Here is a 22,667-nt window from a genome sequence, read left to right as displayed (position 1 = left end):
CGGCCGTCTTGGGTCTCGCAAAGATGATCGGAGCCGCTCATTTTGTTCAAAATACTTCGTTTATGGTCCCTGTAAAAAATCACCTCAATCCGATATCGGGAAGGGTGTTTACAAATCATCTAACTTTGCTTCAAAATTTAGGCTAGCCTTTGCTGTGCAAGTAGCAGCGTTGCTTTTTATAAAGGTGTTCTTACCGTATTAAAATGTGGACGTCTCATTTTCTCCCCTTTTCCGACCAAATTTTGATGATCTGAGCCGCTCTATGTGTTCAAAACATGATTTTAAGGATACATTCGAAAAATCAGCAAAAAAAAAATCGGGAATGGCTTCATCCGAGCAGTTTTTATATGAACCGTTTGATAAAAAATAAACAAAAACTGCTCGGATGAAGCCCTTTCCGGTCTTTTTTTTTTGCTAATTTTGTTAGAGTACCCTTAAAATCTTGTTTTGCATACATTGAGCGGCTCGGATCATCAAAAATTGGTCAAGAGAGGGACGTCCTTACCTTAATACAGTAAGGACGCTCTTATAAGAATTTTTGTGTACTTATGAATGTCGGGTAAAGTTGATTTTTTACATGGATACACTATTTTGCGAATTCTACGAAATGAATGGTTCAAATTATCTCAATAAACTCACGATAAGATCCACAATGAGAGGCGGAAACCCACTTGTATTTCCACCTCATCCGGAAATAATTTTCTCTTCAAGTTTTTAATGTTATAGCTGTTACCTACGGTATTTCTCTTTCTATTTTTGTATCTGAATGGACTCTAAACAATTTCGTTTTTCAATTTCAACCCTTAATTTTTTATTTTCTCACTTGCATATTGGGTCGGTAAATTATGTTGATTTGTTAAATAGAATTAATCCTGCTGGCAAAACTCAAGTATGATGCAAACACACTTGATGGTCGTTGGGTTGGGTATTTTGGTTTATAGAAAGATATTGTTTTGGGCCGGGGTTTTGTAATTCGATGATTTGGATATAGATTGTCATTGCTCACGAGACATATTAAAAAATCTGCATGTCCAAAGTTAGGGTCTTAAAAGTTCCTACAAAAATTGTCCCGCTATAGGGACAGACGACGACCAACCGAAATCATATCGACGGCAGCGCCGAGCCGTCTCCAGCCACCAAAAAGCCGATTCGAGCCGTCAAAAAATTCTAAAATAAAAAACGAGTGGGTCTATATAGGAATCAACGGCATCCGACGTGCGTAGATACTTAATCCAAACACCCCATTTTTTTGTATATACATATATATACGAAAAATAGTGTGTTTGGATTAAGCACCCTACACACATCAGATGCCATTGATTCTCACGTAGGCCCTCTCATTTTTTTTTTATAGAATTTTTGAATGGCTTGGATCGGCTGTCCGGTGGCCAGAGACGGCCCGGCGTGGCCGTCTGTACAATTTCGGTGAGGACTTCGTCGGTCCCTATAGGATTTTCGAAAAATTAAACTCATTTGGACATGGGTAAATTCTTGATTAATTCATTCAATTTTTATCATGTCAAATGTAGGAACATATATCGATCAAATACTTACCAATATCCAAATGAGTTGATTTTTTACGAAAACTCTTAAAAGTCCGTTTCAAACAAATTGAACAGCTCCGTCCATTTGCGTGCGACTCCAAAATGGGTTCCACACTATACTTGTGTAAAATGTGTGTAAAAAGCTTTTGTGCGAGCGGAACCAGACCCTAAAATATAAATTAGAGTTAAAGAGTGGAAAAGAAGTAAAAGAACGTTAAAAAATCGTCACCGATGACAAAAATATTAGCAAAATTGTGGTGATCTAATCTAAGTTAGGAGTATAAATTTATGCCTTCAGTAGCCTGCTAAAGTTACGGGCACACTCTCTCGCTATAATTCAAAATCTATGATCTACAATTACGAATTCATAATAATCTCTAATTTTTTTGTCGAAAAAACTAACAAATGTAAAAAAATTTGAATAAGAACTCAAAAAATAACCCCAAATGGATTATCTATCCAAAAACATCTTTCACGTAAAAAATTTGGAAAACCAAGAAGAGCATTTAATAATTTTTCGAATTTTTTTCCGTCTGCCTAAGGCCTCATTTTTTTAAACTTAATTATTTTTTCCGTTTGTGTGTTTTGTTTGTTTTTAAAATTTTAGTAAAATCTGAGTGATCAGTTTTTGATTAATCGTCCGCCTCAACGAGAGTAGTTAAAAAAGTACAAAATTATGACCAAAAGTGAAACAAAAGTTTACGAAATACGAAAAAAGTATTAAATAGTTGTCTCATTTGTCTAAAATGTTGTCTTATTAAAAAAAATTTCAACATCGGTTGATATTTTCATACTCTTCCGTCGAGACAACCGATTAATCTTAAAAATTAAGATAAAAAGTAAAAAATTCCGAGATAAGTTTCAAACTTGTAAGTTTACAAAAACGCACTCTAAGGTATTGTAACACGTGGCGGATCAACGCTGACTAGGATAAATTCTTACGCTTCATGGTTCATATGCCAAAAGCCCACACTCTCTCTCTCCCCGGTACCTCTCCTCCTTGAAATCCTAATGAGATATCCTCATTCTCGAAAACATGGAAGCATCGCCGATGGAAAAACACCTCCCCACCGTACTCAACCCTGCACTACTCCACTCCACGCAATCACCCTCACTCCAACATAATCTCCCTAAACAAATCCATTTCTCACCACCCCAATCTCGGCCACCTAGACACTGCACGCCACATATTCGACCAAATGACCCAACGAACAGTCGTCTCTTGGAACGCCATGATTTCTGGCTACTCCAACAGGGGAAAACTCAACGAATCTCTCACCTTAGTCCACGCAATGCACCGTAACTCTATAAGGCTAAACGAAACCACATTCTCTACCGTACTTAGTGTTTGCGCCAAGTCGCCGATCGACGGTTAATGTGTCCATTGTCTGGTTTTGAAATCTGGGTGCGAGGGTTTTAAGCCTTGTTGTATTTCTACGCGAATTGTGTCGAAATCGAACAAGCGAAGCGGGTGTTTGATTTGTTATGTGAGGAGAACGAGTTGCTGTGGAGTTTGATGCTTGTGGGTTATGTTCAGTGTGATTTGATGAGCGATGCTTTGGGTTTTTTTAATAGAATGCCGACGCGTGACATGGTTGCGTGGACGACGCTGATATCGGGGTATTCGAAGAGGGAGAGTGGTTGTGAGAAGGCTTTGGAGTTGTTTTTGTAGATGAGAGAGGAAGTTGAGGTGGTGCCGAACGAGTTTACTTTCGATTGCATTTTAAGGGCTTGTGGTAGAGTCAGAGCTGTGGATCAATGGACGGTTGTTCATGGGATGGTAATAAGGTACGAACTTGAGTTTGAGCACTTGATTGGTGGTGCTCTGATTGGTTTCTATTGCAGTTGCAACGTCATGGGTGATGCCAAAAGAGTTTATGATAAACTTGTTAACCCGTGTTTAAATGCCTTGAATATGCTAATTGAAGTGCTTTTCGTGATGGGCAAGGTTAATGAGGCAGAAATGATTTTTAATGGACTGGTTGAGAGGAATCCAGTTACAGACAATGTGATGATTAAAGGGTTTGCAGTGAGTGGTCGAGCTGATGATTCAGAAAGGGCGTTTCTTGAAATGCCAAAAAGGACAATAGGTTCATCAAATGCTATGATTTCAGTTTATTCTAGAAATGGGGAGATCGGTAAAGCTTTGGAACTTTTTGAACAAACAAAAGGGGAAAGAAATCCAGTGACGTGGAATTCAATCATTTCAGGGCACATTCAAAGCGCTCAACATGAAGAAGCGCTGAAACTTTACACGAGTATGCTTAGGTTGTCTGTTGGCCAAACCAGATCAACATTCTCTGCTCTGTTTCATGCATGTTCATGCCTTGGATCTCTTCAACAAGGACAACTACTTCACGCTCATGTGGCTAAAACGCCTTTTGTATCTAATGTTTTTGTTGGAACAGCACTTCTAGACATGTACTGCAAACGTGGGAGCATCACTGATGCTCAGAAATCATTTATGGATACTCTCCAAATGTGGCAGCTTGGACAACTCTGATTCTCGGTTATGCACATTATGGGCTCTGCTCTGAGGCACTCTTGCTCTTTGAGCATATGTAGGACCAAAGAGAAGATCCTAATGCAGCAACTTTTGTGGGTGTTTTGTCTGCTTGTATTCGGGGTGGTTTGCTAAATGAAGGGATGAAGTACTTTTCGTCCATGGAAAAGCATTATGGTGTAACCCCAACATTAGAACACTATGGATGTGTTGTAGATCTTCTTGGTCAATCAGGCCATTTACAAGAAGCCGAGGACCTTGTTAAGGAGATGCCTATTGAAGCAGATAAGGTGGTTTGGGGGGCATTGCTAAATGCTTGTTGGTTCTGGATGGAAATGGAAATGGGTGAAAGGGTGGCTAAGAAAATTCTTAACTTGGATCCTAAGAATATATCCGCTTATGTTATTATGTCTAACATATATGCAGGATTGGGGAGATGGTAGGAGAAAATGACGATGAGGAAGATTTTAAGAGGTTCGGAAGTGAAGAAGGATCCAGGCTGTAGTTGGATTGAGCTAAATACAGAGTTCATGTGTTATCTGTAGAAGATAGAACTCATCCGTATTGCGATTTGATTTATTCAACTTTGGAGCATCTAACAGCAAATGTGAACTGTAGAATTCAATTTGTTAAGAGTATTTCGGAGTGAACATAGTAGGCTCTGTTATTGGTATCTTGATTCCAGTTTCTTAGCTCTGACAAATGCTTAGCTTCGGAATCGTAAACCACCTGACGTAAGTGGAGCATCAGAGGTTCATCTTCCCTTGCCAAATATTTTCATCATATACGCTTTTGGGGGTTCTGCGTTTCTTGTGGTATATCACATGGGAAATAGTGGTTGGGGCGTGTATTGCGAGAGTGACTCTTTTGAACTGATGGTTAATGACCAACTTGGTTGCTGCATGAAGATGATTGCATGGATCAAACAGAAACATCCTAAACCCATTGCCGATGAGAAATTCCACACCATACTCCTGCTCATGTCTTTCTTTATCCTACTCTGGTTTGGTGGGCTTTTCCACAAGAGTACCCTGTGTTTTTAAACTAGAAGATCAAGGGGACCTGTAAGTACGTTTGGACAACATTGGTTAAGCAAATGGAGTTCTAAGTCCCAATGAATTGGTGCCGGCTGATATTAATAATCAGAGTCATGTCATAAGGTGATTTTACTTCTGTTGTGTCACTGTGTTAGGACTCTGGTGTTATCAGCTAGCCTCAGTTTTTTGAAGCATTCTTGAACAGATGGATTTTATTCTCCTGCTTATGCTTTGTTCTACGGTTCAGGAGCTCTCTCTCTCTCTCTCTCTCTCTCTCTCTCTCTCTCTCTCTCTCTGTGCGCTCGCGCGTTGTCATGTCCAATTATATCATGCGCTAGACTGTCAAGTGGGACATCAGCAACAATTTTACTTGTGCAGTGCAATCAAAAGTTTCTCACTGCTCTAACTTGTCTATTTGACGTATGGTAGAAAATTCAGTTGCTCTTATCGCATAATTGGACACATGAATTGCATGATAATTGCAGACTGCATTATCTATCCTTCGTTTATTTGTAGTGTACTGTGATTTCCAGCAACCCAAACTCTAGGGCACGGCTAAAACAAGGGATCCAAATAGACCTTCATGTAACCAATTCTTCAAATCTTGCCATTATTATCTTCAGTAGCCATGAACTACAACTGCTGCTTGGTTTTCTCACCATTATTTTCTGTATCTGAGCTGTGGGCTTCTTCCATAATACCCTTGTTCCTGTATTTAAAGTAAAGCACAAGCTGGAGAATGCCTGAAGGGATGCCAACAAAATTTGGAGACTGCATATATGTGCAAATTAGAGTTAGAAAATCAAATTTAAAAGACTTGGTATGAATAATTGTTTGAACTTCAATGTGATATACAAAATTAAGGTTTAATTATCACACAAACCGCGAGAACTACATCATGGCTCAGCAGTCCATAGGCCAACCAAAGAGAACTTGCTAGGAATGAGAAAAATGACTAGTAGAACGGCATATATTCCACGCTCTTCGTTTGTATTACTCGCTTCTGCAATATGAATCATTTTTAGTTTGTAAGTTATATACGCATGCATTAGCTTTCAAACTATGAAGTAATGTAACTTATTCACTTTTGCCAAATTAGGAAGTCATTTATACTGAACAAGACAAGTATGGGCGTGATCGGTGGAAGAGAACTCACCATGACCACCATAGGCGAGCTGATCATTGCTACAGTGGCTACGAATGCAACACTCCCAATAAACACCTTGCTGTGGTGGTGATTGTGGCATACGAAAGCTGATATCGTTGCGGTGATGCAGAAAACTGGAATAACAGGTACTATCATCAAAGCAACCTTCTTCTGCACCATAGGGTGGAAACACATGTTTATATCTTTCTCTTATAAGTTATGTGGAAAACTATTGATTATCTTAAGATTTCCTTAGCTACTAATTACTTATCTTCTATCACACTTACATAAAGGTGAACGTCAAATGTGAACTACATGTATAGATCGCTTTATAAAGATTTACATGAATGGTATATATTATAAACACATGAAATTTCTCATGCCTGTGAACCCACAAGGATGACTTGCAATTGAAAAAAAGAACTTGCTAATGGATTGGAGAAGTTTATAGATATATATAGTAGCTTGCCTTCTCTCTGGCTGAAGAGAACCAGAAATATGTGAGAATGTAGGAGATTTCAAGAAGAATGCCTGCGCCATTAACAGGGACCAGGGATAAATCTTCCCACCTATAGCTTACAACAGGCAAGCCATACCAAGTATAAAGTAAGCAATCCAGTAGAGCAATGATGTAAGGAACACAAGAAAACTCCTCGGTGCTTTTCTTTCTTATGACCCTTGAAAAAGTTAATCTGGAAAGAACAGAAACATAAAATTAGAGATAGATTATCACTCTCAAACCGTTGAGGTAGAATAAAATAGGAATAGATGTTACATGGGTGCAGCATAAAGTAACATCAAAGCCGCATTCCCTGCAATAAAAATCATGCAACTTTGTTAGTCAGGGAATGGTTTTATCAAATTTATTTGGTGATAAATAATGGGAATATGTATCCCACAAGGAATGATCAAATTAGCAATTAGGTACCCATTACTCCAACTGCCACATGAAGCCTATCTCCCATTCTTTTGGACACAGAAGTTTCAGTTACCTAAGAATGTCTGGGGTGTAGGCAACCTTCTGCTGGTATAAATAGTGCGGAGATGGGTAAGAAGGGAATACTTGAACATTGAAAGGGTGTTGAGAGAAAGTGCTGTCTACATCTTGATGAACTTGTAGAGCATTTACTTAAAATGTATTATTGGGCAGTGGTCTCAAAATTTAGTTTCATTTTTATGATAGTCCATAGGGAGACACGGAAGGAAATATATTTTGCCATGGTTCTTTTGTGAGGGGTACATATCACAAGACCTATCCACATGATAAGATCATCTTTAAGATTGCATAACAAATGTAAGAATGTCAAAATGATAATATATTAATATTTGTTGGATGTTTATGGACAAAAATCCTGCGATTTTCCTCTTGTAGCCAAAGTTTAGTAATGTTTACTATATAGTTGCATGGCGACTTTTCCTTAGAAGATGTGCCAACTAACACAAATAGATTGGATTTTCATTAAAAATTTCAAGGTGAAGTACATTTGATAAGCATTTTACATTAGGAATTTCAAGGGACACGTGCATGCTATCATGTGACAAGCATATTACATGATGGTTTTTCGAATTTGAAACTCATAAATCTTGCTTTATTCCATCTCTAACATCCTTAGTTCTATAAAACAAAAACAAAACTCTTAAAATAGAAATCTTTGAAGTTATCTATGTATATTGTACAAAACATCCTTTGTTATATATCTACTAGAGTTTGCCCATGCCTGAAGGCATGGCACAACGCATTTACTACCCCCGCCAACGAATCTGATTTATACGGGAAGATTTTTCTTAAATTAGGATCAAACAGATTTTTTTTCTTACCCTTTTGTTTAGTTTACAAAAAAAACACACATCCCCAAAAAATTGAAATTAATCAACCGATAAACAAAAGTATTTCTTACCCTTTTGTTTAGTTTACAATGTGCCTTACACTAATTTTATACATGAAATTTTATTACTATCTATCTTCCCATAACAAAAGAGGGTTGAGATAGGAAAAGTTAGAGAAGATTTCGCCTTACTTCAGAGAGAGACTAAGTTTTCAAAAATTACTTCCCTTTCTTATTTCAAAATTCGGCTCTTTTTTTGGCAATGAAATTTTATTGCTTTCTATCTTTCCATAACAAAAGAGAGTTGGAATAGGAAAAGTTAGAGAAGATTGGAAATAGGATTTTCCAGCCCTAGCTAGGACTCTTCTTAGCCGTAGGATTTACAAGGGATAAGTTTGGGCCGTTAGATTATGCACATGGGATTCAAATACTGAGCTGTTTTATTATATAGATATTTCAGGTTATCCATCTCTAACATCCTTATTTATCTATGTATGTTGAATTTCCTAGATTTTTTATTTAACTATTTTAGTTTGGCTAGGTCATTTACATATGAAGATTCAAATTAATTCGGAATTGTTGAGTGATATCCTGTGATATATGGGACTGAGAGAAAAGTCTCCTACTCTTCCTGCCTGTCCTAAAATAAAAAGCCCCTTGCTGATAAACAGAAGTAAATCCAGCCATCACAATGAGAATATCACCCTTTCTCGTTATTGTCCAAGCTTTTGAGTACTGTTGGGATAATTAGGTTTTATATGCCCAAATGAAATATATCTTGAAAAGGAAAATCATTTTAGGTCAGATGGGAATGTGAGTCAATAGAAGAAAGAAAAAGAGTAACCCAAGGCCCAAGGGAGCATATACCCTGAAGAATTGAAGTAAACTAGACCTGCAGAGGTTGAGTTGGTTATCTTGAGGTCTAATTTTGTGTTTTTGAGGTTTTAAGAAAGATTAAAAATTTCTTTTTCTTTTTTTTTTCCCTGAACGGCGATAGGAAAAATATGTTATGCGAGCAATTGGTTGTGTCTAAAGCAGAATTTTGCTTTGTCGTCTTACCACAAAGTCACCAAATAAGGCTAGGATTTTCTCTCTTCAAGTAAGGCATATCTAAACTCCATTTTAGAAGAATAAAAGAAAGGTTCTGCAATTTGAACGATTACCAGAGCAAGGGAGGAAAAATATCAGCTTATAGAATTATTTCATTCCGTCTGAGGTTATTCCGTTATTGAGGTGTACGAATTCTGTTTCCATTATGTCTTGGGTATGGAGTTGTATATTTTCTTTTCTGATAACTAATGGTTTCGAGGCCACTTTATGCACACTCATTTTTGGATGACCAATTTCAAAGTCCACTATCGGAGGCCATTTAAAGGTACTGAGTTCAGTTGTACATGGCAATGGTTCTAGACATCTATCTGAAAAAAGAGGACTCGGGTGGCAGGAGATTTACCTTGTCAATATATGAAAGTGGTTTTTTTTTTTAATTTTTATTTTAAGAATGTGCTTTTGGTTAAAGAAAGTGGCCTTTGAGTACTTCAATACACTATTCCTTTAGCTATGATGGTGATATCAGCATTGCTTTCTGTTGTCTCCCCCTTCATCCTTCCTTGCTTCAACTATTAAAATTCTATACCCTCAATCAAAACAAGAGATGTTCTGATGCCTTATTCTATCATTTTGTGGTACTTGATTATTCCTCCATTATGGCCATTTACTGTCATTTCATAACATAAGCTACTCAAATTCTATTCCCTGATTGGAGTTTGAATACGTGTTTAGATTTTTGACGCTTGCTTAGACATTATCCTCTCTTTTTTGATAACTCAGCGTAACCAGGTCAACTCAAAGTGTGCATCACTAATTTATGGAAGACAAATACCTTTCCTGATTAAAGTCAGGACAGTTTTGTATGAACTGGCCACCCAATAGGTTTCGAACCAGAGATCTTGGGAGTAAATCCCTAAAATCTCAAATCTCAATCACCAAAGCAAATCTCTTGGGGGTGCTTCGACATTACTAATCAATGGCACTGTAAGTTATGTTTCAAGCCAGGATTCGGAATGCTTTATCACTGGACGTGAGAGAAATTATTCCTTTACATGGTTGATAAAATGGAGGGGTTTTTTTTTTTGGGTCCAAAAAATGAAGAAATTATTTTATCATTGTCTTGTTGATTTGGACAACACATCAGATGCTGTCTAGACTGTTAGGCATTCGATGAAATGTTTGTGAATGTGTTTTGCCCTTTTCATTTGATCATTTTTAGGATTTCGACATTCGGAGTGCCTACTTTAACTCTTTAAGTCCGGAAAGTATGAGCTTCTATATGTTCTATTTTTAACTCAGCCAAGGTTTAAATTTGACAAGTCTCACTTATAATTATTCTCATTTACCAGGGTTTATCAGCAAGCTAAACCCCCCTACTACGAACCGGCCTTCTACACCTCCGGCGTGGGAACATCCAAAGCAAGGGTTTGAAAATTAGTGTGGATGCAGCCATATCAAATTAGAAAAGAAGCTTCTGGTACTGGTGCGGTAGTTCGGTGGGCTGGCTCTAAGAGTTCTCCAAGGTATCCGGTCACCCTAGAGTTGGGGAAGCTGCTGCTATTCTGGAAGGTTTGATTTTAGCCCGGGCTTTAAACTTTCGGCATGCAATTTTGGAATCTGAAGCTGAAGCTATTATCAAGTGTTCGGATTCAAGAGTGCAATATTGTATGGCTTTTGAAGAGTTCTTTTTTATCTTTGTAACGACGCTGAAGCATCCATTTGGAATCCCTTGGTCCATCATCGCTCTCTCTTTACTTGTTGGCACATTTGGAATCATAGAAACAAAGCCTTGTTCGAGCCCCAAACCTATTCCCAACCACCTTATCAAGTTGCTAATATGATTCTTGCTAAGCCGACTAAAGTGATTTTACACCGTACGTACATGATCACAAATATAAGGCGGAACAAACGATTCTTGTGGGCCGGAAACCGCCACCTCGAGGCAGAAACAAACGATTCTTGTGGACTGGAAGCCGCCGCCTCGAGGCATGCACGGCGAAGCTTTAACACTCATGGTTCATTCAACAATGATACTACGAGAGCCACCATGGGTGGAATCATTTGCGATCATAACAGGCAATGGGTTACAGGTTTTCACCGAGGTCCGAGAAATGATGGAGATAGAAGTGGATCAATACTCGAGCACATTAGAACAGGAGTTTTGAAATGCATTCTCAATGAAACGTGAGTATGCATTCTCAATGAAACGTGAGGTGCGAAGATCATTTTGAATTGTTTTCATAATTCCTAGCTATTTGAGGGCTGCAAGCCGAATCCAGCAGAGATTTAAAATGTTCAGGTTCGTTCGTTAAGTTTTTAAACGAACTCCCCGAGCTCGAGTTCAATGAAAATTTGACGAGCCGAACTTGCCTAGGTTTGACTTGAACTCGAAATTATTCGCGAACATTAATGAGTCAAAAATATTACTCCAAACATTTATGCGTTCATACAGGTTTATAACTGCAAATAAATTTTTTATTTTGTACATAAATAAACTCATACATATATTTTTATAAAAAATGTATATAGAAATTTTAAGTTTATAGTAGCACTTTTAAAATTTTTTATATATACAAGTTATAAAATTTTATACTATGTGCATGTAAAATGTTTATAAATATTCATGGTCGTGTAAAATTCTCATGAGTTATATATATACACACTACTAGGTTTGGGAGCCTAATCGAGCTGGATACTATTAAGTTCAGGTTCGACTCATTTATTAAATGGCTCAAGTTCGATTCGTTTAGCACTCGAATCGTACTCAAACAAGCATTGGACAGTTCACGAATTGCTGGCTCGGTTAATTAGCCGGCCTAAGTACAAACATATTGCTTGCTGAGCAAGACAATTGATCCAACGCAGGTAATCTTGAACTCTAGGGGATGAAGCAGCATATCAATATGCTAGTAATAAAATCCTCATTATCGGGAACGTGGAAGCATCGCCGGTTGAAGAACGACTAACCCTACGCCGAATCATCGTAACTCAACATAACGGTCTCTCTAAACAAAACCGTAACTCACCAATCAAATCCAAGCTGACTCCCCACGCGTTCGATAAAATGTCTGAACGAACGATTGTCTCATGGAACAGAACTAGTATTTGCCCCCACCAGACCGAGTACCAGCAAAATCTCCAGAAGGTTATCTCTTTAACTGATTTATTTATTCCTCTTGCTTATGATTCGTTCTATATATACTTATTTTACCAACTGGGTGTCTGAGTCAGTTTACGAGCACTTCGACGAATTCCAGAGCCTCAAGTTAACAGCTGGGCAAACGTCCAGTGGCCCCAAGTTGTAGAACCTTTGGTTTTCGTGAGATTGCGACCTCTTGTGAGGAAGCGTTTCGTTGCTGTCTCTTGCCACTTGGCCAAACCCTTTGGCGTTTCTTATTGGGAACTCTATGGTTGAGAGCTCATGAAAGTCATCTCTCTCTCTCTCTCTCTCTCTCTCTCTGCATTTTTATGTCCAATTATGCATGTGCTAAAATGTCAAGTGGAACGTCAGCAGGATTTACTTGTTTAGTGCAATCAAAAGTTTATCACTGCTCTAACTCTCTAGCTGTCTTAGCAATACAAATTTAGTTGCTCTTAGCGCTTTATTGGACGCATGAATTGCATGATAATTGCAAACTGCATTATCTATCGTTTGTTTATTTGAAGATTTCTAATGAACTGTGACTTCCAGTAACTCAAAATCTGGGGCACGGCTAATAAAGAGAGAGATCCAAGTACACCTTCACGTAACCAATTCTTCAAATCTTGCCATTATTATCTTCAGTATCCAAGGTCTGGAACTGCTGCTTGATTTTCTCACCATTCTTTTCTATATCCGGTTTGTGGGGTTCTTCCATGATGCCCTTCTTCCTGTACATAAAGTACAGCACAAGCTGGAGAATGCCCGAAGGGGTGCCAACAAAATTTGGAGACTGCCAATATGTGCAAATTTGAGTTAGAGATTTAAATCGTAACATGGAATGAGTAATTGTTTGAACTTCAATGTTGTCTAAAAAATTAAGATTAAATTATCTCACATACCGCAAGAACTATATCATGGCTCAGCAGTCCATAGGCCAGCCAAAGAGTACTAGCTAGGAATGAGAAAAATGACAAGTAGAACGGCATAAATTCCACACTCTTCGTTTTTATTACTCGCTTCTGCAATATGAATCATATTTGGTACGTGAGTTATATATGCATGGATGAGCTTCCATATGTGAACTAAATATAACTTTATTTTCTTGTTGCCAAAGTAGGGAGTCGTATTATATTGGAAAAAGACAAGTATGGGCATGATGATGAGAAGAGAACTCACCATGACAACCAAAGGTGAGCCGTACATTGCCATCGAGGCTATGAGTCCAACGCTCCCAACAAACACCTTGCGGTGGTGGTGACCATGGAATAGGAAAGCTGATATTGTTGCGGTGACGCAGAAAACTAAAATAGCAGGTACGATCATCATAGCTACCTTCTTCTACACCATAGGGTAGAAACAAATGTTTATATCTTTTTCTTTTAAGTTATGTGGAAAATTAGCGATAATCTTCTTTTTTATTTAGCTACAAATAACTAATCATCGTAAACCATATTTGCATAACATTGTACGTTAAATGTTAACTACATGTACACATGTGAAATGATTTTTATGGATTACTTCTTAAGGATTTACATAAATGTTAAAGGAATCAACAAATGAAATCTATAATGCATGCGAACCTGTAAGGGTGACTTGCAATTGAAAAAAAAAAACTTGCTAATGGTATGGAGTGTAGAGAAGTGTACAGAGATAGAGATATAGCTTGCCTTATCTCTGACCGAAGCGAACCAAAAAAATATGAGAATGAAGGAGATTTCAAGAAGAATGCCTGCGCCATTAATGGTGACCAGAGATAAATTTTCCCACCCAAGGCTTACAACAGGCGAGCCATACCAAGTATAAAGTAAGCAATTCAGTAGAGCAATGATGTAAGGAACACAAGAAAACTCCTCGGTGCTTTTCTTTCTTATGACCCTTGAAAAAGTTAATCTGGAAAGAACAAAAGCATTAAATTAGAGTTGAATCATCATTTTTCTCAACTCGTCGAGGTAGAATTAAATAGAACTAGATTTTACATCGGTGCAGCAAAAAGTAATGTCGAAGCCACATTCCCTGCAATAAAATCCATGCAAAGCTTTGGTTAGGGAATCATTTTATCAAATTTATTTGATGATAAATAATGGTATAGGTAGCCTTAAGGAATGAGTAAATCAGCAGTTAGGTACCCATCACTCCAACTGCCACGCGAAGCCTTTCTCCCATTTTTTTGGACGGAGACGTTTTAATAAGTAAGAATGTCTGAAGTGTGAGCAGCCTTCTGGTGGTATAAATAGTGCGGAGATGGTAGGAAGGGAATACTTGCAAATTGAGAGAGAGGGAGAGAGATGTCTACATCTTGATGATCTTGTGGAGGAAAATAACTTGGCTTTAATGTTGGGCATTTACGAAAAGTGTATCCTGACATGGTATCGAAATTTAGTTACATTTTGATGATATTGAATAGGTCAATACTGAAGGTTTATTTTTTGCCATGTTCCCTTGGGAGTGGAACAGGAAGACTTCCACAATACACTTGATTGCAAATCAAATGTGAGAATGTAATGTTTGGATGTTGGATGCTTACAGATATGTTAATCCATCTATAATATATAATGTATAGTATTGCAGGATGGGTTTTTTTTTCTTTCCCTCATGAGATGTCCTGGAAGCATCAACTAGCACGACCTAAGCGTCAAAAAATCTTTTTTTATTTCATCTCAATTGTAGGTCGTTCGTGAGAAAATCCCTGAGACTTCCAACTAGAACGAGTTAATTGAATTGGTTTTTTTTTTTTCCAAGCAACACCTGTGACATAATCCTTCCACATCAAAGGTCTGTCATCATCCTTTTTTGATATTGAATCCTATAAATCTTGTTTTGTTCGACCTCTAGCGTACTTATCTATACTTCATAGTACCGTAGTGAGTGTTTCATGGGTAGAGTTTTTGACGCACCAAGTGCCAAGGATTAATTGGATTGTTATTAAAAGTTTCAAGCGGCAGATGTAATAATCATATTACATCAAAGATATGCCATGTTTCTTTTTTTAATTCTAAACTCATTGCTTTATTGCATCTCTAGCATATCCTTATTTCCATAACAAAATCAAATTATTTAAATTGAATTCACTCTAATTATCTATCTATACCTGTATTGTACAGAACTTCGAGTTGACTTTGTAATTTTTTTATTCAAAGGTTTTCATATTGGTTATGCCATTTACATGTGAAGATTTAAATTCAATACTGTTAAAGCATATCCCGCCATTTGTGGGACAGAAAAGAAAAGTCTCCTACTTTTCCCCGGCTCCCCTAAAATTAATGATAAAACCATTACCGATACACAAATGTAAATCACCACAATGCGAATTCTCCCTTACTTTGTATTGTCTTCGTGCTTCGGCTTCCACTTCTCACCATGGCGCAAGATTTGTTTATTGTGATACAACTTTAATGAAGGAAGTATGGTAATGTGCACATAAATAGAATTAGGTCTCTAGGCCTGCCCTCTCTGATGTCATTCGGCTTTAATTTGGGGGTATGGTTCCACGCAAAACAAGTACAAGGGGGCCACTGTTTCAGTGGTGTTTTGAGAGCAGCCACTTTGTGCATATTGCCAAAGGTTAGGTCTGTCTTCAATCCTCCCCTGCCATACCCGCAATGATTGGGGACTACATGGGTTCTGCTGTTGTTGTTGTTGTTGTTGATACAACTTTAATGAACATCATCCTGCTTCCCCTTTTCATTGTTCATTACAGCCATGTTAAAGAAGTGGTGACTCTTTGATTTCAAACAACCCTTTCGTAGTGTTGGGAAAAAGTTTTTACTTCTCATTTGTTCGAAAAGGGTCACCGTCAGTGTTTTTAAGTTTGTTTGTCATGCAAATATCAGCGGGAACATGCTTAAGAGAGATTGATATCGGCTTATATCTTGATCGTATGACTGACTAATTTGCTCAGCATATGTGAGGGTTTCTATTAATTATTACTATTTGCTTTGTGAGGATGGGATTTGCACAAACAAATCTATTAAACAAAGAAAATTGAATTAGTCTACGAATCGAAAACTTATAAAATAACTCTCTACCTAAGAACTTCTAATTTCTGCTAAAACTTCTGCAATTTTATAAGTACGTGTTCACAATTTGAAAGCTATGTGTTTTCAGCATGTGTCATGCTTTAAGTCTTGCATACATCTTACACAACCAGTCCCCCAACCAAAGGGAAAAGAGTAGAGTTATGCGTTTGGCAGCCTTACAGTTAACACGTGAAAAACCCATCAAGGTCCTCATGATTACCAGAGCAAAAGAGGGGGAAAATCAGCTGGTAGAATTAACTGATTCTTGCTGAAGTTATTTAGGTGTAAGAATCTATTTCCATAGTGTCTTGGGTACAGATTTGTATGGCACTGGTTCTAGCATCTATCTGAAAGAAAGAGGTAAAGAGGACCCATTTGGGAGGAGTGTTTATGAAAGCTGATTTTTTTGAAGAATGTTCTTTTCACTGAAGAAAAGTGGCTTTTATGGAAGAATATCAAGAACTCTGATAGTGATATCAGCATTTCTTTCTGTTGTCTCCCCCTTCAACCTTACCTGCTTCAACTATTAAAAATCTATATCCTCAGTCATGCAATGCACGTTCTGATGCTGTATTCTTTTGTTTTGTGGTACTTGAATGTTCCTCCACTTTGGCCATTTGCTATCTTACATGCACCTTGACTAATGTCGGGGGACCAATTCCACCATGAAAGAGCGGAAGGTCAGATTAAAGTCAGGCAAAACTCTATGTGAACTGACCCCACAAGAGTTGATAGTACTAAAGAAATTTTGAACCTAAGATCTAGGAGGAGATAGCCCCTAAGTCCCGTCTTCGCCTCGAGACTTGCTTAGACATTAGTCACATTACCCTTAATGGCACTGTGCAGTAAGTTTCAAACCAGGATTTTGGAACCTCATTCTTTGGAGATCAGATCTAATATGCTTGTTATTATTCCTTCACACGGCTGATAAAATGGAGGATTGTTTTTTCTTACGGTTTAAAACAGAAATTACTGTCTTATCATTCTCTTTTTTATTTGGACAACACATCAGGTGTTGTTTAGACTCAGAATCATTCTCTATGTGATCGGAAATTGAATGTTATGGCAAGGGTAATGGCACGTATCCAGAGATTCCAGGGAAATGAAATGCAAGTGTTAAGAATATATTCTCCTGCCAGAGAAGGCGATACGTTCTCAATCTATTTGTTAGATTCAGGGGGGAAATTGGGTCATCAAGATATCTAGATTCATAAGTAGTTTTCAAAAAGTATTACAGAAGTTTCAAAAATGATCATTCAAAGATTTTAATCCCATTGTCTGTCTGCCTAAGCTACTCTTCTTCAGTTATTTCACTTATTACTTGTCTAGTGATGTAAAAAATTACCCAAATCTAACTTTGTGATTTTTATTTGTACTGAAATTACAACATTAACTTTTCTCTTGCTATTGTTTTATACATAAAACAGAGCACAGATGTAAATTCAGATAAATGTCGACAAGAAAGAAGTACAAAAAATACAAAGGGGAGTTCAAAAATCAATTACCAAGTATTTATTTTGGGAATTGATTTTCACTCCCTTGTTTGATATCCAAACTCCCTTTTTTGTATTTTAGCCTCTTTTTTTTTTTGCTAAAAGACAAAAAAGGGAGTGTGGATATAAAAAAAAGGGAGTGTGAAAATCAATTCTCATTTATTTTCCTAATAATTCAGGATTCAATTGCTGGGAGTGCTTCAGAAATTACGTTCCAAATTCTATGGGCTTGGGTTCGCACCATTGCAAAACAATGGGAGGAAAATTCTACCAGATCAATTGTACCAAAAAGTGTTTGTAACTTCATTCCCGGGAAGATAACTCTGTGCAATCGTGCGGCTGAAAATGCAAAGGAACAGAGGTACAAAGAATTATTTGGTACAGAAGATTTGACCTCGAGGAAAATAGAAAAAGTAGCTTTAGCGTAACCTACCTAATCCCCTTTTGTGTTGCTATTTCTGTCGACGAAGATATGTGATTTATATCGAAGAATAAAAAGAAGACATTCCATTCCATTGTTGATTATACAATCAAGCCAATTGATCCAATGCATAAAATCTTGAATTCAAGTGGATGAAGCCGCCGCATCAAAATGCTTTTGCAATATGAATTGTATCTAGTGTGTGAGTTGTATGTGCATGCACGAACTTATTCGGACTAGGCACAACTTTTCCACATTTCCCAAATTAGGGAGTTTTATACCTGAACAAGTCAACTGTGGGTGCGATGGGTGGAAGAGAACTCACCATGACAACCAAATGCGAGCAGTACATTGCTACCGAGGCTACGAGTCTGACACTGCCAACAAACACCTTGCGGTGGTTGTGATGGTGCAATACGCAAACTGATAATGTTGCCGTGATGCAAAAAATTAGAATGACTAGTACTATCATCATAGCAAGCTTCTTCTACACCATAGGTTGGAAGCACATGTTTATATATTTCTCTTATAAGTTAGGTGGAAAACTATCCAACTTTCCATATATTTCTTTAGCTACAAATATCTTATTGTATACTCCTATCACATTTGCGTTAATTTTTACGTAAAAAATGTGGAATATGTTCATACATGCAAAATTATCTTTATGGATCACTTTATGAAGATTTCAGCAAATCCTATATGACTATAAGCAAAATGAAATTTCTCATGCATGGGATGACTTGCGATTGAAAAGAAAAGACTTGCTAAACTTATTGAGAAATGGTATAAAGATATAGCTTGTCTTTCCCCTTGCCAAAGTGAACCCAAAATAGTTGACAATGAAGGAGATCTCAAGAAGAATGAGTACGCCTGTCATATTGACCAGAGAAAATTTGGAGGTTGAACTAAGGGGCAGTCATGCGTAGAGATCAAAGATTCGAGTCTTGAAGAAGCATCATATTGGAGCAGTTCACGATGATTCATCAAACAGCATCTAAACCAACATTGAGGAATCATGTTTTGGTTGCGAGAGAGTATTCATATCTGTGTTTTAAGTGTGTGCCTTACTCCCTCCTGTGGGTTTTTCCCGCCTTGGGGTGTTTCACGTATATCCATGTGTCATTCTTGCTTGCTTTAGTTCCTAATTTGTTGTTCATGCATAATCCCATAAATTAGGTTGATAGATTTTAACTTACTGTGGTGGTTGAGTTATTCTTGCTTCGCGAGTGGTTTTTCAACCTTCTTTTGCTGACCATCTTCATCATAGATGATTTTTGGTTCTGCGTTTCTTGTGGTATATCACATGGGAGCTATATCGAGGCTGACAGACTTGGTTGCTACATGAAGACGATTGCAATGGAGCAAACGATTAAAAACCATCCAAAAAGACATTGCGAATGAGAAATTCCCCGCCACACTCTCTGATTTCTTTGTTTATCCTATTCCGGTTCAGGTACTTTTCTACGCGGTAACCCTTGTTTTTGAATTTAGAAGATCAAGGAACCTGTAAGTATACAGTTGGACTACATTGATTGATTACATAACTTTACTTCCAAAGTTTCTGGTGTTATTTCACTCTGTTCTGTATATCAGATTATCCTCAGTTTTTCAAAGCATCTCTTTTACTAATGGATGTATTCCTCCTCCTGCTTATGATTTGTTATATAGTTGGGTGCTCAGAAAAGCTTACATTGCTCTTATCGCATTATTGTACACATGAATTGCAAGATAATTGCAAACTGCATTAGCTATCCTTCATATATTTTGAGACTTCTAGTTGAATTGTGACTCCCAGCAACCCATACTTCGGGGCGCGGCTAATAAAGAGAGGGATCCAAACAGACCTTCATGTAACCAATTCGCTTCAATTCTTGACGATGTTATCTTCAGCATCCATGGACTGCAACTGTCACTTGGTTTCCTCACCATTCTTTTGTGTGATGTAGAACTGGTAGCAAACCCTAGGTATCTTTGTACCTAAGGGCATCTTTGTACCCAAGGGTGAAACAAGACCTGGGTATCCCTGTACCTATGCCAACTCAAGAAATGATATTTTTATTCAATCGAATGATTGCAAACAAAAGATGAGAGCCCCTATAAATAGGCTCCCACAAAGAGATAAAGAAACTAAGATAAAGATCACCTAACAATAGTGATAATCAGCCTAAAGTTCTAGCAAGATAAAACTCTAAATGACAATCTATCTAGATAAATACTGAATAAGCAAATCTAACAACATCTAGTTGGGCCCACTGATATCATCCTCCAACCATAAGTCGATGGACACTGGTTGGGCTACCTTCGAACGCCAATGCTCGTGGAGTTGTGTGAATCGGGCTTGGGACCTGGTATACGCACCATTCTGCATCTGATTTGTGGGGTTCTTCCACAATTCCCTTGTTCCTGTACTTAAAGTAAAGCACAAGCTGGAGAATCGCTAAAGATGTGCCGATCAGATTAGGAGACTGCAAATATGTGCAAATTTGAGTTAGAGAATCAAATCTTGACCTGAAATGCTAAATTGTTTAAAATTGATCTTAAACTATCTCACAAACCGCAAGAACGAGATCATGGCTCAGCAGTGCATAGGCCAACCAAGACGAACTTGTTAGGAATGCCAAAAATGACAAGTAGAATGGCATAAACTCCACGCTTTTCGTTTGTATTACTTGCTTCTGCAATATGAATCGTATTTAGTGTGTGGCTTATATATGCATGCATGAGCTTTCTTATATGAACGAAATATAACTTATTTGCTTGCTGCCATATTAGGGAGTCGTATATATTGGAAAAAGACAAGTATGGACATGGTGGTTAGAGAACTCACCACGGCAACCAAAGGCGACGCATACAATGTCGCCGAGGATAAGAGTCCAACACTCCCAACGAACAGCTTGCGGTGATGGTGATCGTGGAAAATGAAAGCTGATATTGTTGCGGTGATGCAGATAACAAGAATTACAGGTACTGTCATCATAGCTACCTTCTTCTGCACCATAGGGTGGAAACACATGTTTATATCATCCTCTTAATTAGGTTATATGGAAAACTATTGAGTATCGAGAATCTTCATAGCTACGAATAACTAGTCATCGTATACCATAGTTGCATATGATTCTTGTCAAATGCGAATTACATGCACACATGTAAATTGATCTTTATAGACCACTTTATAAAGATTTACATAAATGGTAAAGGAATCAACAAAAGAAATTTATCATGCATGTGAACCTACAAGGATGACTTGCAATTGAAAAAAAGAACTTGCTAATGGTATGGAGAAGTTTATAGATATATAGTAGCTTGCCTTCTCTCCAGCCGAAGTGAACCAGAAATATGTGAGAATGTAGGAGATTTCAAGAAGAACACCTACGCCATTAACAGGGACCAGGGATAAATTTTCCCACTTATAGCTTACAACAGGCAAGCCATACCAAGTATAAATGAAGCTAACCAGTAGAGCAATGATGTAAGGAAAACAAGAAAACTCCTCTGTGCTTTTCTTGCTTATGACCCTTTTAAAAGTTAATCTGGAAAGAACAAAAACATAAAATTAGAGTTGAATCATCGCTTTTCTCAACTTGTTGAGTTAGAATTAAATAGAGAATTAGATTTTACATGGGTGCAGCATAAAAGAATATTGAAACCACATTCCCTGCAATAAAAATCACGCAAGCTTTGGTAGTTAGGAAATCATTTAATGAAATTTATTTGAAGATAAATAATGGTATAGGTAGCCCAAGGAATGAACAAATTAGCATGCAATTAGGTACCCATCACTCCAACTGACACGCGAAGCCTATCTTCCATCTTTTGGACAGAGAAGTCATAAGTAACTAAGACTTCCTGAAGTGTAAGCAAACTTCCGCAGGTATAAATAGTGCAAAAACGGGCCTAGACACTTGAGTTATAGAAAATAAATAAATAAATAGTGCGGAGACAGATAGGCAGCTAAGGCAGGGAATACTAGAAAAATGAAAGGGCATTGAGAGAGAGAGTGTTGTCTGCGTCTAGATGAAGTTGTGGAGGCCAGGCAATAACTTTGGCTGTGGTTGGGCGTTTACTTACAAGTGTATTATTGTGCAATGGTCTCGTAGTTTAGTTACATTTTGTTGATAGTCAATAGGGAAACAACGAAGGAATTATTTTATTCCATGGTTCTCTTGTTACTGGAAGATGAAGATTTTCACAGTCCCCTTGATATGATTTTTGATATTGCAAATCAAATCCAAGAATTTCGTGTTTGAATTTTGGATGCTTATTATGGATGTGAGACCTTGTTGTTTTCTTTTGTCGCCAAAGTGTGCTAATCTATGTCTATAATGTATAGTATTGCAGGACGGCTTTTTCTCACCAATAGTCGTGGAAGCTTGGACTAAAACGAATAAAGTGGGCTGGTATTAAAATTTTCTAGCAACTTACATCAAAGGTATGTCATTGTTTCGAATTTAAATCCAGAAAGATCTTGTTTTATGTCATCCCAATTAA

At 37.6% G+C, this 22,667-nt stretch overlaps 2 protein-coding genes, 1 non-coding gene and 2 pseudogenes across 4 annotated transcripts; 2 read left to right on the top strand and 3 right to left on the bottom strand.

Moving 5' to 3' along the window:
* The first annotated feature begins 607 nt into the window (after positions 1–607).
* On the top strand, positions 608–10,912 carry LOC131321324 (pentatricopeptide repeat-containing protein At2g13600-like; annotated as a pseudogene).
* On the bottom strand, positions 5,214–8,452 carry LOC131319734 (bidirectional sugar transporter SWEET3-like; annotated as a pseudogene).
* Positions 10,913–12,666: 1,754 nt separating the features above from the next.
* On the bottom strand, positions 12,667–14,504 carry LOC131319733 (bidirectional sugar transporter SWEET3). 2 transcript variants are annotated; one of them, XM_058350129.1, is made up of 6 exons: positions 14,376–14,504; positions 14,226–14,262; positions 13,917–14,139; positions 13,426–13,587; positions 13,149–13,268; positions 12,667–13,039 (listed from the first exon to the last, which is right to left on the bottom strand). In XM_058350129.1, the coding sequence occupies exons 1-6, from the start codon at positions 14,410–14,412 to the stop codon at positions 12,866–12,868; spliced, it is 753 nt and encodes a 250-aa protein (XP_058206112.1). In that variant the 5' UTR covers positions 14,413–14,504; the 3' UTR covers positions 12,667–12,865. The 2 variants fall into 2 exon arrangements, with proteins under 2 accessions (XP_058206112.1, XP_058206113.1); XM_058350130.1 differs by having other exon boundaries at positions 13,426–13,584.
* A 1,135-nt stretch (positions 14,505–15,639) lies between these two features.
* On the top strand, positions 15,640–15,747 carry LOC131321476 (small nucleolar RNA snoR100). The gene has a single exon (XR_009198521.1). It is a non-coding gene; the product is annotated as a small nucleolar RNA snoR100 (small nucleolar RNA).
* A 3,977-nt stretch (positions 15,748–19,724) lies between these two features.
* LOC131319732 (bidirectional sugar transporter SWEET3-like) lies at positions 19,725–22,022 on the bottom strand. Its single transcript, XM_058350128.1, has 6 exons — positions 21,953–22,022; positions 21,798–21,834; positions 21,487–21,709; positions 21,007–21,168; positions 20,735–20,854; positions 19,725–20,644 (listed from the first exon to the last, which is right to left on the bottom strand). Exons 1-6 carry the CDS (start codon positions 21,987–21,989, stop codon positions 20,438–20,440), a joined length of 786 nt encoding a protein of 261 aa, XP_058206111.1. The 5' UTR covers positions 21,990–22,022; the 3' UTR covers positions 19,725–20,437.
* Positions 22,023–22,667: the final 645 nt, after the last annotated feature.

The sequence above is a fragment of the Rhododendron vialii genome, chromosome 3a, assembly GCF_030253575.1.
Source record: "Rhododendron vialii isolate Sample 1 chromosome 3a, ASM3025357v1".
Taxonomy (NCBI): domain Eukaryota; kingdom Viridiplantae; phylum Streptophyta; class Magnoliopsida; order Ericales; family Ericaceae; genus Rhododendron; species Rhododendron vialii.
This window is presented reverse-complemented; position numbering and strand designations above follow the sequence as displayed.

Coding starts and splice junctions, on each gene's coding strand:
- LOC131319733 (XM_058350129.1), bottom strand. CDS start 14,412: ATGGGAGAAAGGCTTCGCGTGGCAGTTGGAGTGATGG. Junction 14,263..14,375: donor CGTGGCAGTTGGAGTGATGG/GTACCTAACTGC, acceptor ATTTTATTGCAG/GGAATGTGGCTTCGACATTA. Junction 14,140..14,225: donor TTACTTTTTGCTGCACCGAT/GTAAAATCTAGT, acceptor TGTTCTTTCCAG/ATTAACTTTTTCAAGGGTCA.
- LOC131319732 (XM_058350128.1), bottom strand. CDS start 21,989: ATGGAAGATAGGCTTCGCGTGTCAGTTGGAGTGATGG. Junction 21,710..21,797: donor TTCTTTTATGCTGCACCCAT/GTAAAATCTAAT, acceptor TGTTCTTTCCAG/ATTAACTTTTAAAAGGGTCA. Junction 20,855..21,006: donor CGTCGCCTTTGGTTGCCGTG/GTGAGTTCTCTA, acceptor TTCATATTGCAG/AAGCAAGTAATACAAACGAA.